This window comes from Athene noctua, chromosome 3 (genome assembly GCF_965140245.1).
Source record: "Athene noctua chromosome 3, bAthNoc1.hap1.1, whole genome shotgun sequence".
NCBI classification, from domain to species: Eukaryota; Metazoa; Chordata; class Aves; order Strigiformes; family Strigidae; genus Athene; species Athene noctua.
This window is the reverse complement of record NC_134039.1, coordinates 63,018,054-63,030,906: the sequence shown is the minus strand read 5'-3', so window position 1 is coordinate 63,030,906 and position 12,853 is coordinate 63,018,054. Positions and strand designations below refer to the sequence as shown.

Genomic DNA, 12,853 nt, shown 5'->3' with positions numbered 1-12,853 from the left:
TATTAATAATGGTTTATGTTACAAAAGAAATACATGAATGCGTCTAGGCCATTGTTAGCTCTGTGATAAATGGTTAGTAATTTTGAGTGAGCTCTGTTAATTCCTTTACTTAAAACAGTTAATATTTTTACCAAAAGCAAAACCATATGACCAGATTATTTTGTTCTTCCTTTCGTATTAGCCTAGTTGTGCAAAGGGACTTTACAATATAGCATATCCATCAAGACACTGAGTCCTTGCTGTTGCTGAAGTAAGCGTCCAATTCGGAGCTATCACTTCTTCAGAGCAGTGTTCCAAGAAGGGATTGCCAATGTTTTGTAACAACCACCCTGAAAGCCTGAATCTAAGGGGAGAAAAAAAAGGCATTCACTCTTTCTGAGTGACTTGACATTGCATTCAGAAATTGAACACTGGGCTACTTAGTATATGCAGCTACAGGTGCTAAACACCAACTTTTCTATAAAGGGAGTGCTGAAGAGATGGCTTGTTAGTCTGTGTTTCAAACTGCTAGTGTGCTGAGTCAAAAGTTTCCATATAGATGGAAATAAATGAGAAATAGTGAAAGAAAAAAAAAAGAAAAAGAGACAGTAGTGCAGACAAAGGTGACACTTAAAGGCAATTGTATGGCTTTCCATCCTTATACCAGAATTTCCCTTTTTTCTGTAATTCTTCCTACTGCCATCCATCTCTGTAGAACAAATTGTCTTTCTCATATCTATATTTTGTAGTTTTAGGAAGGTTTTGATGGGAAACTCAAGGTTAAAACCATTACTATTGTAATGCTCCTCACTAGCTGACAGCTCTGAAAGTATTTATGCAAAGTATCACTGTTTCTGTAGTAGGGATTGTAAAACAACGGATTTGTAGTTCTCAGCAAGATTTCTGCATAAAATAGTGGTATCGCAGTAACACAGGGAACAACAGAGTCAAGGCCATAAAAGATTAGATGAGCGTAGTGATGAAAGGCCAAGATACTTGGCCAAGCTCACATTTTAGTTTACCTGAGCACTGGACTTGTCTGTGCTTCTGCATTATGATTTGTTTAGAATTTTATGCATTGCCTTTCAGCTGCAGTTTGATGTGCTTGCTCTGATGGAGGAAAATGTGTTGGATTTTTTTTCCCAAGAAAAATATTTGCAACCTAAACCACATTATAAGCATTATAGAAAGATATAAACTTACAAATTCGTTCCCTTATGATTTCAAACATGAATTCCAGATCCCACTGATATAATGGAGAATAGATACATAAATATATATATATGTGAAAAAATAATAGTTGTAATGTTGCATTTAAGGAGTAATCATTACTGTATTAAATCCTTCATGCTGCATAATAAACTACTGTTGGTTGTGCAGTAACATTTCCTTTTTCAAGAACTTTCATCAAAGGGAGAAGCTGGAATGTTCACATTATTTTGTAAGGCATGCAAAAGACTGAAAATAAACATGCCTTTGGGTTGTATGAAACAGCTGTTAGTGTTAAGGCCATGATTTTTAGCATAGCATCCTGGTGTCAGTCATTGCCAAATGGATGGGTATTTCTGTGTTCATAGGAACAAAGGAAATGTTTACTATTTTTGTCCAATTACTAGTGAAGAACTAGCAGCAATTAGTACCAACTAATACTCTCTTTGGGAGTCTCAGTAAAAAAGCCAGAATCATATACCTATGGATTTAACTCTATTTTTGTTTGGCTGAATGAAGCCTCCTTGTTAAATTAAAGATTTATTGTCAGATCACTGTGGGGTAACTTGCACTGCTGGTACAGTGGCTTGCTTGCTCACGCACATTTTTTGTCTCTCTGTCTGTATATATGCAGTTGTAGTTAGTAATATGCAACACTTCATAAATTCCACATTCACACACTACTTCACTAACAACAGAATTTTTGTCAGACCTGAATTTAAGGTGTTTTGAACTAGTATCAGTGTAGCCAGATGAGTCAGGGAGGTGCTGTCTCATCTGTCTTTTTGTTTCCTGGCCTTTCATCTCATGACTTGCACTGCATGATTTCTAACCTGAAAATGAAAGATACCTATTTTTCTATAGTTAAAGTATGTTTCTAAACAAAGTAGAAACAACAAAGCTGGTATAGATTCGTGTGAAATAGTTGAGACATGGAGATGTTACAGAGACGTGAACATTGTATTTCCAGTCTGGCTCTGAGATGTGCAAAGATGAAGCTCTGGTAAATCTCTTAGTCCTGTGGACCAGTTGAACGCCTAACAAACTCATTTTGGTGGGTCTTGCTGCTCATTCCAGCTCTGTAGCATATCCCTGTATGGATAGGAAATAACAAAACTCTTTCAGAAGACCTGACAACAAATTCTAATGAAGAATTAAGAAACCTGTTGAGTTAGATTTATGCAGTAGATTTAAACCAAGAATCAAACCTAGAAAGATGCAAAAGGAGGCACCAAGGAGACTAATACACTCCGGTATTGGTTTCAGAAAGGGGAATCTTTCCTAATTGCTGAGGAAAATCAATTCCTGATGGTGCAAAATTCTGTAGACTTTGTCAGAAAGGAAATGTTCCAATAAATAGGGCTAAAATAAAATTTCTAGGTATTTCCTTAGAATAATACATTTTATAACTTTCACTCCCATGTAATACTGGAGACTTAAGATCTCATAAAGAAAAGTTTTGACTAACAGAGACCATGATTAGAGTAGAAAACCTGAGAGAGAAATTTGCTGCTATTTCTAGTATATGAAGTTTATTCCAAAATGAAGTAGAAAAACAAATTTGGTTAGAGGGGGTTCTGTGAAACAGTGATAAATCTTTGTCTGAAATAAGCATCCACCTCCTTGCTGATAGTGGGTACTTTTGCAGTGAAGGGAAATTAACTTTGGCAAAGGACTCTGTCACTAGTTACAGTATCAGCCCACGTACCTCTTACAGCAGTGAAAAGACTGGGGCTTATAGTTGAAGATGATCAAGCATCAAATCACTGTAGTTTCTATAGTAAAGAGAATGAGTAGGTGAAAGCAGAAAAATTATGTATACAAAGGAAAATGATGTGGCAAAATGAGAGCCTGGAGATGCAGGATTGGGGTATTTTTTAGACTTAAAGTTGGTGGGTTTAGGTCTCAAGTACACTATATGGGCTGCAGCTGGCAGCACAATGAGAACACTGCAACATTTAGCACTGAAATTATCGTTACTTTTGATTACTTTTCCAGGAAGATTAAAAAAAAAAAAACCGAAACACAATAATGGGAATTTTTTAACTTAATATGAATAATGCATGAGATCCACACTTGTTTTGACAAACATTTTGCACTTCCCATCTAGACTCATTCAGCACCAAAATTGTTCACATTAGCAAAAATCATTGAACAGATACTCATAAATGAACAGCTCCTCCAGATGTGTGAAAGTGGCTGATTTGCTGTTTCCATTGCTTACATAAACTTGGTAGTTAAAACATATGCTATTAGAAATATAAAGCATTAAATTTTTCTATTATGTTAAGAATTACTAAAGAAATATTTTTTGTAAATAGAAATTTCAGAAATTTGGTGAATTAATTTGCCTGTTCTTCCTTTGTGCTCTTCCACAGTTCAGTATCTCCATGGCAGAGCAAGCTTGTAATAAATTATCTGCAACATACTTTGACTCAGAACAAAATGGTGCATACAATTTCCTTCTGTTTTCATAGAAAACCAAGTTACAACCTACAGGTTCACCTGCTCCCCTGTATGAAAAGTAAATTCAGCTGTAGGATTTATTTTCTTGCAGAAAATATTTCACTGTTATTTTTGTTGAAAGTTAAAATATAAAGAAAGGTAACTTTATTCAGTGCTCACATTCTGGAGGCCACATTGTTAGTTCTCACTTAAAAACAGTCAAAAAGTTGTTCAATTAAACAATAAAAAATTATTCAGTTTTACAAATAATATGAACAATCCTTTGTATGGTGGTTGACTTTTAATCTGTGGATCAGAAAGACATTTCTGAGAAGTACTGTATTTTCTCCAGAAAAATATTAGGGTGCAACCCCAACCTTAAAAGAAAAATACATATTTGTCTGACCTATACCTAGCAGCTTAGCTTTTAAATTTAAATGTTGTGTACATATATATATATATGAGGTGTATATATATATATATATATATACATATATATATATATGGAGTACGCTACAGCTACTCCAATGAGATTAAGCAGATGTGAGAACAGGAAATATTAGCATTTCAATAGATATTAATAAATGGATTTGACAGAAGAAAAATGTGTTTTAGAAGAAAAATGTTAAATTTTTGAGAAACCAAGTATATATAATTATATTAGCACATAAAATCTATAAATTTAAATAAGAAATTACAGTATGGAGTCCAAGCAGGTGTCATAAAAGAATTAGCCACCAAAAAAAAAGGAAGTTGAAAGCTGTTAGATCTTGAGCACCAATATAATTTGATTTCAGAACAGTAAAGTGGAATTCAAAATAGGCTAACTTACGTACACCTGCATGCTTTACTCAGTCTACCCTTTGTTTTGGATCATCCTTGATAAATGTTGAGTGCCCGGTATCTTGTTATATTCATGGCACAGTTTTTACAGTTCAGAATTTTACTTTTAACAAGACAAAAATTTATTAGTGAGTGTTGACAGTGAAAATACAGACAGTAAGGCCATTCTTATTACTAAATTTCATTTTGTGCTGACAAAACAGAAAAATGCAAATTGCAAATTGTTATTAACAGCAGTTTGTATGGGTTTGCCTGTAGCTGGGAGTTTGATATTACACATTTTCATTACACTGTAATTTCTAACTTCCTCTTCAGTTAATGCCTGATGCATTAATAACATGCATAATAAAATAATAATATGCATATAAATAATTTCTGTCTGGATTATTGGGTCTCTCATACCCAGGTTCATTCTTGGAAGAACATGATACTGCTTCTATTTTGGCTGCTTTCTCCCAGCTTCTGATTTCAAATGGTAGGAGGAAGGATACATCTGCAAAAACACAAAGCACCAAAGAAATAGGGCTTGTGCTCTAGTAATCCACAATAAATAATGACGAAATTGAGCTGTGAGCCTTGTGTCATTTGCTGTGATATTGGCAGCTGGGAGGAATATCAGATGCCTTCAAGTAAGTGTAATGCTAAAGAATACAGTCAAGGATTTGCCTTTTATAACAAAATGCAATTCCTCACATGCTCTTTCATGAGGAATGATGTTAAAGTCTAGCAGTAAAATCTGTGACCATCTGCTCTACCAGATATTTCACTTCCTAAGACATGGTCTTAAGAGGCTGTGAGAGTTAGCAGAAGTCCTGGTCAGCAAGGAGTGTGAAGATCAATGTATGGAATGTTTCCACCATGAACACTGAGGAGTAGATTCAGACTGTTGCTTTTCAGCCCAGGATTTTCACTTACTGCTGCAGATGGAAAAAGAGGCGGGGGAAAGATGTCAGTCAAGGATGGTGATCAGATCTGATGTTAAAGATGGTTTCCAGTGTTACATTAGTGTCAACAACTAAATGACCCAGGTGGATGACCCGGTGTTAGTCCCATCCAGATCAGTTTCTCATTGTGCATCTAAATTAGAGAAGCAGCAAATTCTGCCAGACTCCCAGGGCAAGGCTCTCATGTGCTCCATCTCTCCCTGCTGTCACCTGAAGAAATGGAGCCTCAGTATGTGTCTCCAGAGAGAGCTGTACCACTTTCTGGGGAGGTCCCGGAGGCAGATGCTGGGGTGCCCAGACCCCAGCACATGCTGTAGCACATACCTGCTGCTCAGCATGCAGAAGCTGAGCTGCTGTCTGTGATGTTCTCTTCACTGAATAGGCTGGGTCTCTTGTCTTCTCTTTAATCAGTGTGACCTCTTCTGATTTCTTTTCTTCTGTCTGTGAGGTAATGCTGGCACTAGATCTTTGTAGAGAGGCTTTTGTTTTGTTTTGTTATTTCAATAGGAGTTTCTCTTGATTATTTGGGTGGTCCTACCCATTGCAATGTGCACAGTTCAAGGCTTCTGGAAGTGCAGGGACAAATTATCCTGGTGCTCGAGAGAGAAAGAGTGCAGCTAACAAAGTGCTTAGATTGTGTTTGTGATTGCAAGGCAGCATTATTCCTGAATAGTGGGATCTGGGGGGCAAGACTAAAGATGCGACTATCTCAACTTTTATGCAGATGCTTTTAGCTTGGAATCTCATTTCTGTATTGTGACAAAACCTACCCCTGGGACTGCTGCTGGGAAGAGCAGCAGTGCTAAGCATTGTATTGTCCTGCGACCGCGCATTTTCTCCCTCTCAGGAAGGTAATTTCTTGTCCAAGTCCCTGTTTCGGTTACCGCTGTGGCTGAGGCTAAGGCTGTGTCCACCACAGACACAGAAGAAGCATCTATCTGATCCAGACAAAGCAAAGAAGGCAGAATGTAACTAAAGATTCCACTAATTTTTAGTGAACCTCACTTTTGTAGTCTGGCATGTGTGCAGTCACCTGTAGGACTGGTTTATACAGAACCACCACTATCCTAAAACTTTTTGGGTTTGGTTGCTTATTACTTTCTAGACTTCATCTTGAAGTCTGCAACTCATGTTGGTTGAAGGATTTTTTACCTATTAGATCCTTTTGCTGGAGGATTATTACTGTTCATTTTCCAGCAACGGAAAGTCCATGTAAATTATTCTTGAATGCAAAAATGAAAATACTGCTTTTTGTAAATGAGGCCCTCTTAAGATTTTAGCTTGTGTAATTAACCTTTTTTTAGAGCATGCACTTAAGATCACCTATTTTATTTATTTCTTTAGTTTCTGCTAATCATAGTATCTCAAGTACTGGAAAAAATGAAGATAAACTGGAGCTGCACCTACTTTTTGCATTTTGTTTGTGCCTAGTAGCATAATCAGAATCAGTATCATCAATGCAATGAGTACCATGCAGTAGTTTAGGAAAATGGAAGAGCTTGTCAGAGGAAGTTGCAATCTAATTCATATTACTTTTCTTTTTTTTATACCACTGTCACACAGAGATGGGGTAAATGCTCACAAACCAAGTGTCTTGACTGAGATAAGAGATTAACATCTAGAAGTTTGTCTACATAATTTAGCTTCTCTAAAAGGATGAAGCCTTGTGATGCTAATTATCTTGCAGACCTATAACCACTCTGATAAAGAGCATTTTTTTTCCTTTTTTTGCATTTGTGTTTACATATTTCCTACATGCTTATACTAAGTTGTTAACATCTCATAAAACATAAGGTTTTCTCTGGGCAAGTCTCTTACTTGCTGCATAGTTTGGTCACCTAAAATTAAACATACAAATTTTTTTTTTAGAATTGAGACATGATTCTTTGCTAAATTAATTTGACTTGTATACACAAGACTGTGAACATAATATATTTAATAGAAAAAAGATCTCTTTGTCTTTTTTTCTGCTGTCTTGTTTGGTTCTGGTTTTCCCTATGAGGATATAGTTTTGGTTCTTTGGGTCTTGCTGTTAACAAATTTATGACAAAAATTCATACAGAAAAACCCTGATTTGTCTTACCACAGAGAAAAGCCAATGTTCCCATGTACATATTTAATCTTGGATGCTCAAAAATGTACATCCTCTCTCTTTCCCGCCCTCTCTCCCCAAAAGTTTGGAAATTAAGCTCTAAGAGTGCATTGATAAATATTCTATACAAAAGACTACAGTCCTATCACTCTCAGGCATGTCCTTTGCCCCAGTTAAATTCTCTTCTTCTGTTTATTGCAGATGGGGAACTCAAGGGGATTTCTCCACTACTCACCCTCGGCCTGTTGTCAAAGTAAAACTCTTTACAGAAAGCACTGGGGTGCTGGCACTTGAAGATAAAGAACTGGGAAGAGTGAGTATTATGTGTAGAAACAAGAAATATATGAGAAATGATGCATAGAAATGGGGATATTTATAAAATATGCCATAAAATGGTATAAGGTATTCAGTACAGCACCTGCCCTGCTGCAGCTGTACCAAACTGCTTTTTTTTTTAAGGATAACTTTTACCAGTGTTCAAAACATGATGTGTTGACTTGGATTACCTTTCAGAAACTTGCATCAGGGATCCATGATGGTTCTCTTCGTCTTGTTTAAAACTTTTTTTAATTCCTAGGTGACCTACCAATGCTTGTAGCTATTCAAATTAGGAGTGACAAGGAAAGAGAGAAGACTTGGCATGTAATAAATATACAAATGATTGGGGAAAGCGAAGGAAGGACTTAAGTGGTGGAAGAATGGTGGGGGAATGAGTGATGGAGATAATATGTCAGACTAAAATAAGAGTTCTCAATCTTGTACTGTATGAGCTTCCCTTCCCTTTTTACATTTCCCTTGTCTTGACAGGATCTTTTATCCTTCATAGGCCAAAACCAGGGGCTAGAGAGTACAATGTGTCATAGAAAGGTGAGGGTAGTATGGCTCAGGCAGAGAGGGTCTGCAGATCTCCCCCCCTCATCTGCTGTTGAAATTCTCTGCTCTGACATGTACTGCTTGGAGGAGAGCTCACGTTTTAACGCTCAGATCTGCATTCAGTCATGGCTGTTATTTATTCAAGGAAGGACAGCTTCTTGGGAAGAGCAGGACTTTTCCCCACTTTGTGTCCTCCAAGTGCAGGTGGCTGCACAAAGACAAATTCTCCCACACATATGATCACTTGCTAAGGTCAAGACTGTATGCTCAGTATTACTTCTTGCCTCCTCTCATGTCATTCTAAGAGACTTCCAAGGTCACTTGGTCAAGGATGGTTGAGGTGAAGGTGAGGTCTGCATGGGGAAGGTTTCTAGTAGGGGTAACACCCTGGCAGGACCCAGGCAGGCATTGTGGCAGATATAGAGGATCTACAGAGATACAGCTGAGCAGACCAGAGACAGCATATTTGGATTCAAAACAACGAAAAGAGTCATTGAAAGGGTGGACTTACAGGAACTGCATAGTGCCATTAAACACTAAGAAGTTTATTCTCTGTCCCTGCTTACTCAGTCCTTTCAAAGAAGGAAAAATGCAGTGATGCAGGGCAGTGGAGAAGGGACTACGTGATCATTGTGAGTGGTAGCAAGTATAGTCATTGCCAAGGAGTCAGAGGAGAAAAGAAACATCAACAGAATAAAGGGGCTAGGAATCGCAGGTGTTAACAGAATCCTTGCGCTCTGCAACCTTAAATAGCCAAAGTTCAGGTGTAGGCCTCATTTCTTACATTGCAGCTTCTCTGAGTTTTTAGGACAGGATGTTAAAAAGATTTTTAATTTAATTTTAAATTATTTTAAATAATGGAAATATTTCAAATGAAAAATACTGAATATAGCTTTCACTTTAACTGTATCCAGTGGCCCCAGATAGTTTGTTTTGTGTTTTTTCACAGACTCCTCTCTCTTCCCACCCCTGGCTGCCTTCTAACACATATGTATTTGTCAGCTAGTCAAACCAGTTTAAATAAGGTATTAACTTTCCTTTCTTGGTTGGGAGTGGTGAGGAGAGAGAGAAAACAGGCAATTGAGATGGGCTAGGACCAAGCTCAGATTCCCTGTTGTTGGATGGAGTCTGACCCAGCTTTCCAAGAGACAAAGCAAGATATAAAAAGATGAGGGAGGAAGAGCAATCTTCTGTTTCTGTTGCTGATTCTTACTCTCCCATTGCTCTTCATCAGAGACTCTGCACGCTTTTATCAGATGCTCTGAGATTTGGCAGTTTGTAGCAGAGTTAGGCTATTAAAATTACTGCTTTTTGCTGGGTTTTTCCTTGTCACAAAGGACAAAGGCCATCACCTTTTTTCCCCTTGCATTAAAGCTTGAGCTGAGATTGAGCATAGAACACAGAAGTACCTGAGAGATGTTTGGATACTGATTTTACATTTTATAATCCATTCCTGTTTTACCAGAAATGTCCAACCCCCATCCTTGTCCAAAAAATACTTTCTGTAAAAAGTGTCAGTAAAGGATAAACCTCCCACAATGACCTTACGTACAGCACGTGGTCCTTAGCAGTGGAAAAGAACATGAAAAAGGGTGTGTTGACTGTGCATCAGCTTGTTTGAGCATCTGTCCTCCTGCACCTCCCAGGCCTGGCAATATGTGGGGCTGCTGACAGATGCCTTCCAGCTGGCTGTGGTAGGCACTCAACTCAAAGAGGGAGCCTGCCAACTTACCTCTCTGGTTTAACCCGAGTATTTGAGAGTGGTGATTGCTACCTTCAGGGGAGATCAGGAGAATATTTGACAGAACTTTTACAAAATAATTTTAAGATACTGTGTACATTCATGGTATACGTTTTAGTTTTCAAAGGCTTGTTTTGTTGTCAGTGTCTTTGTTTTCAGGTTTGAGAGATTTAAATTCAGGTAGCCTTTGAAAAGATAGAGGATCCCACTGGATAAGTTTAACTCTAATAAAGTTTGGCAACTTTATGGCTGGTCAGTGACTTGCAGGAGTGCAACTGATTCAGCTAGGTTTATTATGCTCTGAAAAGCCTTGAAGATCCTTCTGCTGGTATTTTTTCTGTACTTAAAAATTCAATTCAAACCTGCCCCTTCTGAGATAGGCTTGCTGTGGACATTAATTCTCATCTGTCAAGTACTTTCTTCAAAGCACCTGATACCACTTTTCTACATTATTGAAGTTTGCATTTTTCATACCCTGCAGTTATTGTGAAGGTTTTGTTCTGTTTAATCTATAATTAGAAATAAAAGGTGACATCAAACTACATGATTTGAATTTTGAACTTCCATCACATACCAAAGCGTTTCTTTTGCCACCAAGGGATTGGCTTTTTATGAAGACACATCTAAGGTGTGAAATACAGAGCCAGCAAAGGTTTCCCCAGAACTGCAAAGGAGAAGGCGTCTCCATTGACCCCATCAGTGCATGGCAGTCTCTCACACTTAGGAACTTAAGATGTAGGCCCAAATCTCAGTATGATGGCACTACAGCTCCTCACTTTCAGGAGGAGACACTGCTGATTTCTGGAAGTAATGAGCTCATGGTGGAGCAGAAGTGATGCAGGCCCATGCTTTCATTAGAGAGGGCAGACCATACTTAACTTACAGCTTTATATACTCCCTCTTGGGAAGCAGAGGCTGGGGGCTGCTCAAGCTCTGCTGAAGGAGTCACCAGGTGAGCACTGAGCAACTGAAGGATTGTTGTTTGTACTTAACATCTTCTCCCCTCAAGGAATTGAAGATGTACTTGACAGGAAGTAGTACTTACTGTGTCACTTGTCTGACATTGCTCTCTTCCTCTGAAAAACCCAAAATAAATCCAGTCATGAATGCCAAGGGAAGATTTTGCTTGCTGGGGGGGGGGGGGGGGGATATTCTTCTGGCTCCCTGCTGACCACTTTAAGTGTCTTTAAACAAAAAACAAACCTAAACCTTCATTCTCTGTTCTACAAAAACTGGAAGACAATTGGACAAACTCAGTTTTCCATTGAAGGAGAAAATGGAGACATGTGCTGCGCAGAACAGGAAAGGATGTTATTTGGATTTCGGTTCTGCAGAATATGAGCCTCTGGAGTCGCTGTCTGTGTCTGTGCGGACCTCTGCATACAGGGAACCACTGAATTTAACTTCTAGAAAACGAGGCAGGCTGCATCTTTGAAGCTAAGTTTCTTCTAATGAACAAATGTTAAGAACTTTAATGAAATATCATTGAAATGCATGGCACAGTTTTTATGTGACTGACACTGATCTGCCCACTTCAGGAACTTTTGTGTGCACAGAATTGACGTTTACATTAGTACATGCAACAATTGAGGAAGCGTGAAGAAGCCTTCAGGGTTTGGAGTAAATACTTCCAAAAAATCAGCCTGGTGGTTTCTGAAACTCAGGGATCTGACATCACTTTTCCTTGTTCAGTACTTTATGTATGAAGACGTTTAAACCTAGTAATTCAAAGTGACAGCCATTGTGCTTGCTTAGCACACATGTGAATACAATGTGAGAACAGCAGGTGGTGTTTGATTGCTGATACTTTTTGAATATAAGAATATTTCAGCCTTGTCACTCTGACTATTCAATTAAAAGAGAACTATTGTCTCACAACCTGCTTGTCACAGTCAGCTGCAGCCAGCAATAATTAGCTGTGCAGTTATGGTTTTTTTTTTTCTTTGGTGCTGTTACTCTGAGTTTGATTTAAAGACATTATAAAATAGCTGTACTGACTAGGTACCCATACTCGAATGATTGCCTACTTTCCAAATGTCGGCTGTACTGGGCATGTTGTTTATCTTCTGTGCTGCGTTCAAAGAGCTGCTGAGCAGAGACAATTTCATACTGTGACTATGTTAATTTGAAGCCTGCCATCCTGGGGAATGTGTTTCCTCATCATATTTTGAAATGTTTTGCACGTCTGAGTTTTTCTGTCTTTTTTTCAGTTTAGAAAATAGTAAGAGATTACTTCCACTTCCTCTTTTTCTCTTGCTCCCTGAGCTGTCTGCCTGTCAGCACCCTGCTATGTCTGGCTGAGTGTTATTGTTTCCATGCTAACAGGGGTTTTCTCAGTAGCTTCTCTGAGAATGCCTCTCATCAGAAATTCCTGAGATATTTTTCATTCAGGCATGCTCTCTCTTAGATTTGGGAGAGAGGCTCTTTCGGAAGGACTTAAAGACAACTTTTATCAGTTATAAGATCTATTAAGATAAGTGCTCAGCTGGCAGCATCAGCAGAGGTCCAATTGATTGCATAAATTGCAGTGTTTTTCTGGTTCTTTGTCAACAACAGTATTTTAGATAACTCTCTCACCATGCACCTGTTCAGGTTTTCTGTTTGATTTTTGTTTATTTTTAACCACCTTTTACCTGAAGCCTTTTCTCTGTTTCAGCTGTAGTATAATCATACCTGAAAAGCAAGAGATCACTCAATAGGTGAGATGATGGAGCTTGTGTAAAATAC

At 38.2% G+C, this 12,853-nt stretch overlaps 1 protein-coding gene across 16 annotated transcripts in view; it reads left to right on the top strand.

Moving 5' to 3' along the window:
- CADPS2 (calcium dependent secretion activator 2) overlaps positions 1-12,853 on the top strand; it is a 322,958-nt gene that overhangs the window by 150,757 nt on the left and 159,348 nt on the right. For all 16 annotated transcript variants that reach the window (XM_074903178.1, XM_074903177.1, XM_074903176.1 and 13 more), the window contains exon 7: positions 7,714-7,825. In XM_074903178.1, the coding sequence (XP_074759279.1) occupies positions 7,714-7,825 (112 nt within the window). The remainder of the gene's footprint in view (positions 1-7,713; positions 7,826-12,853) is intronic.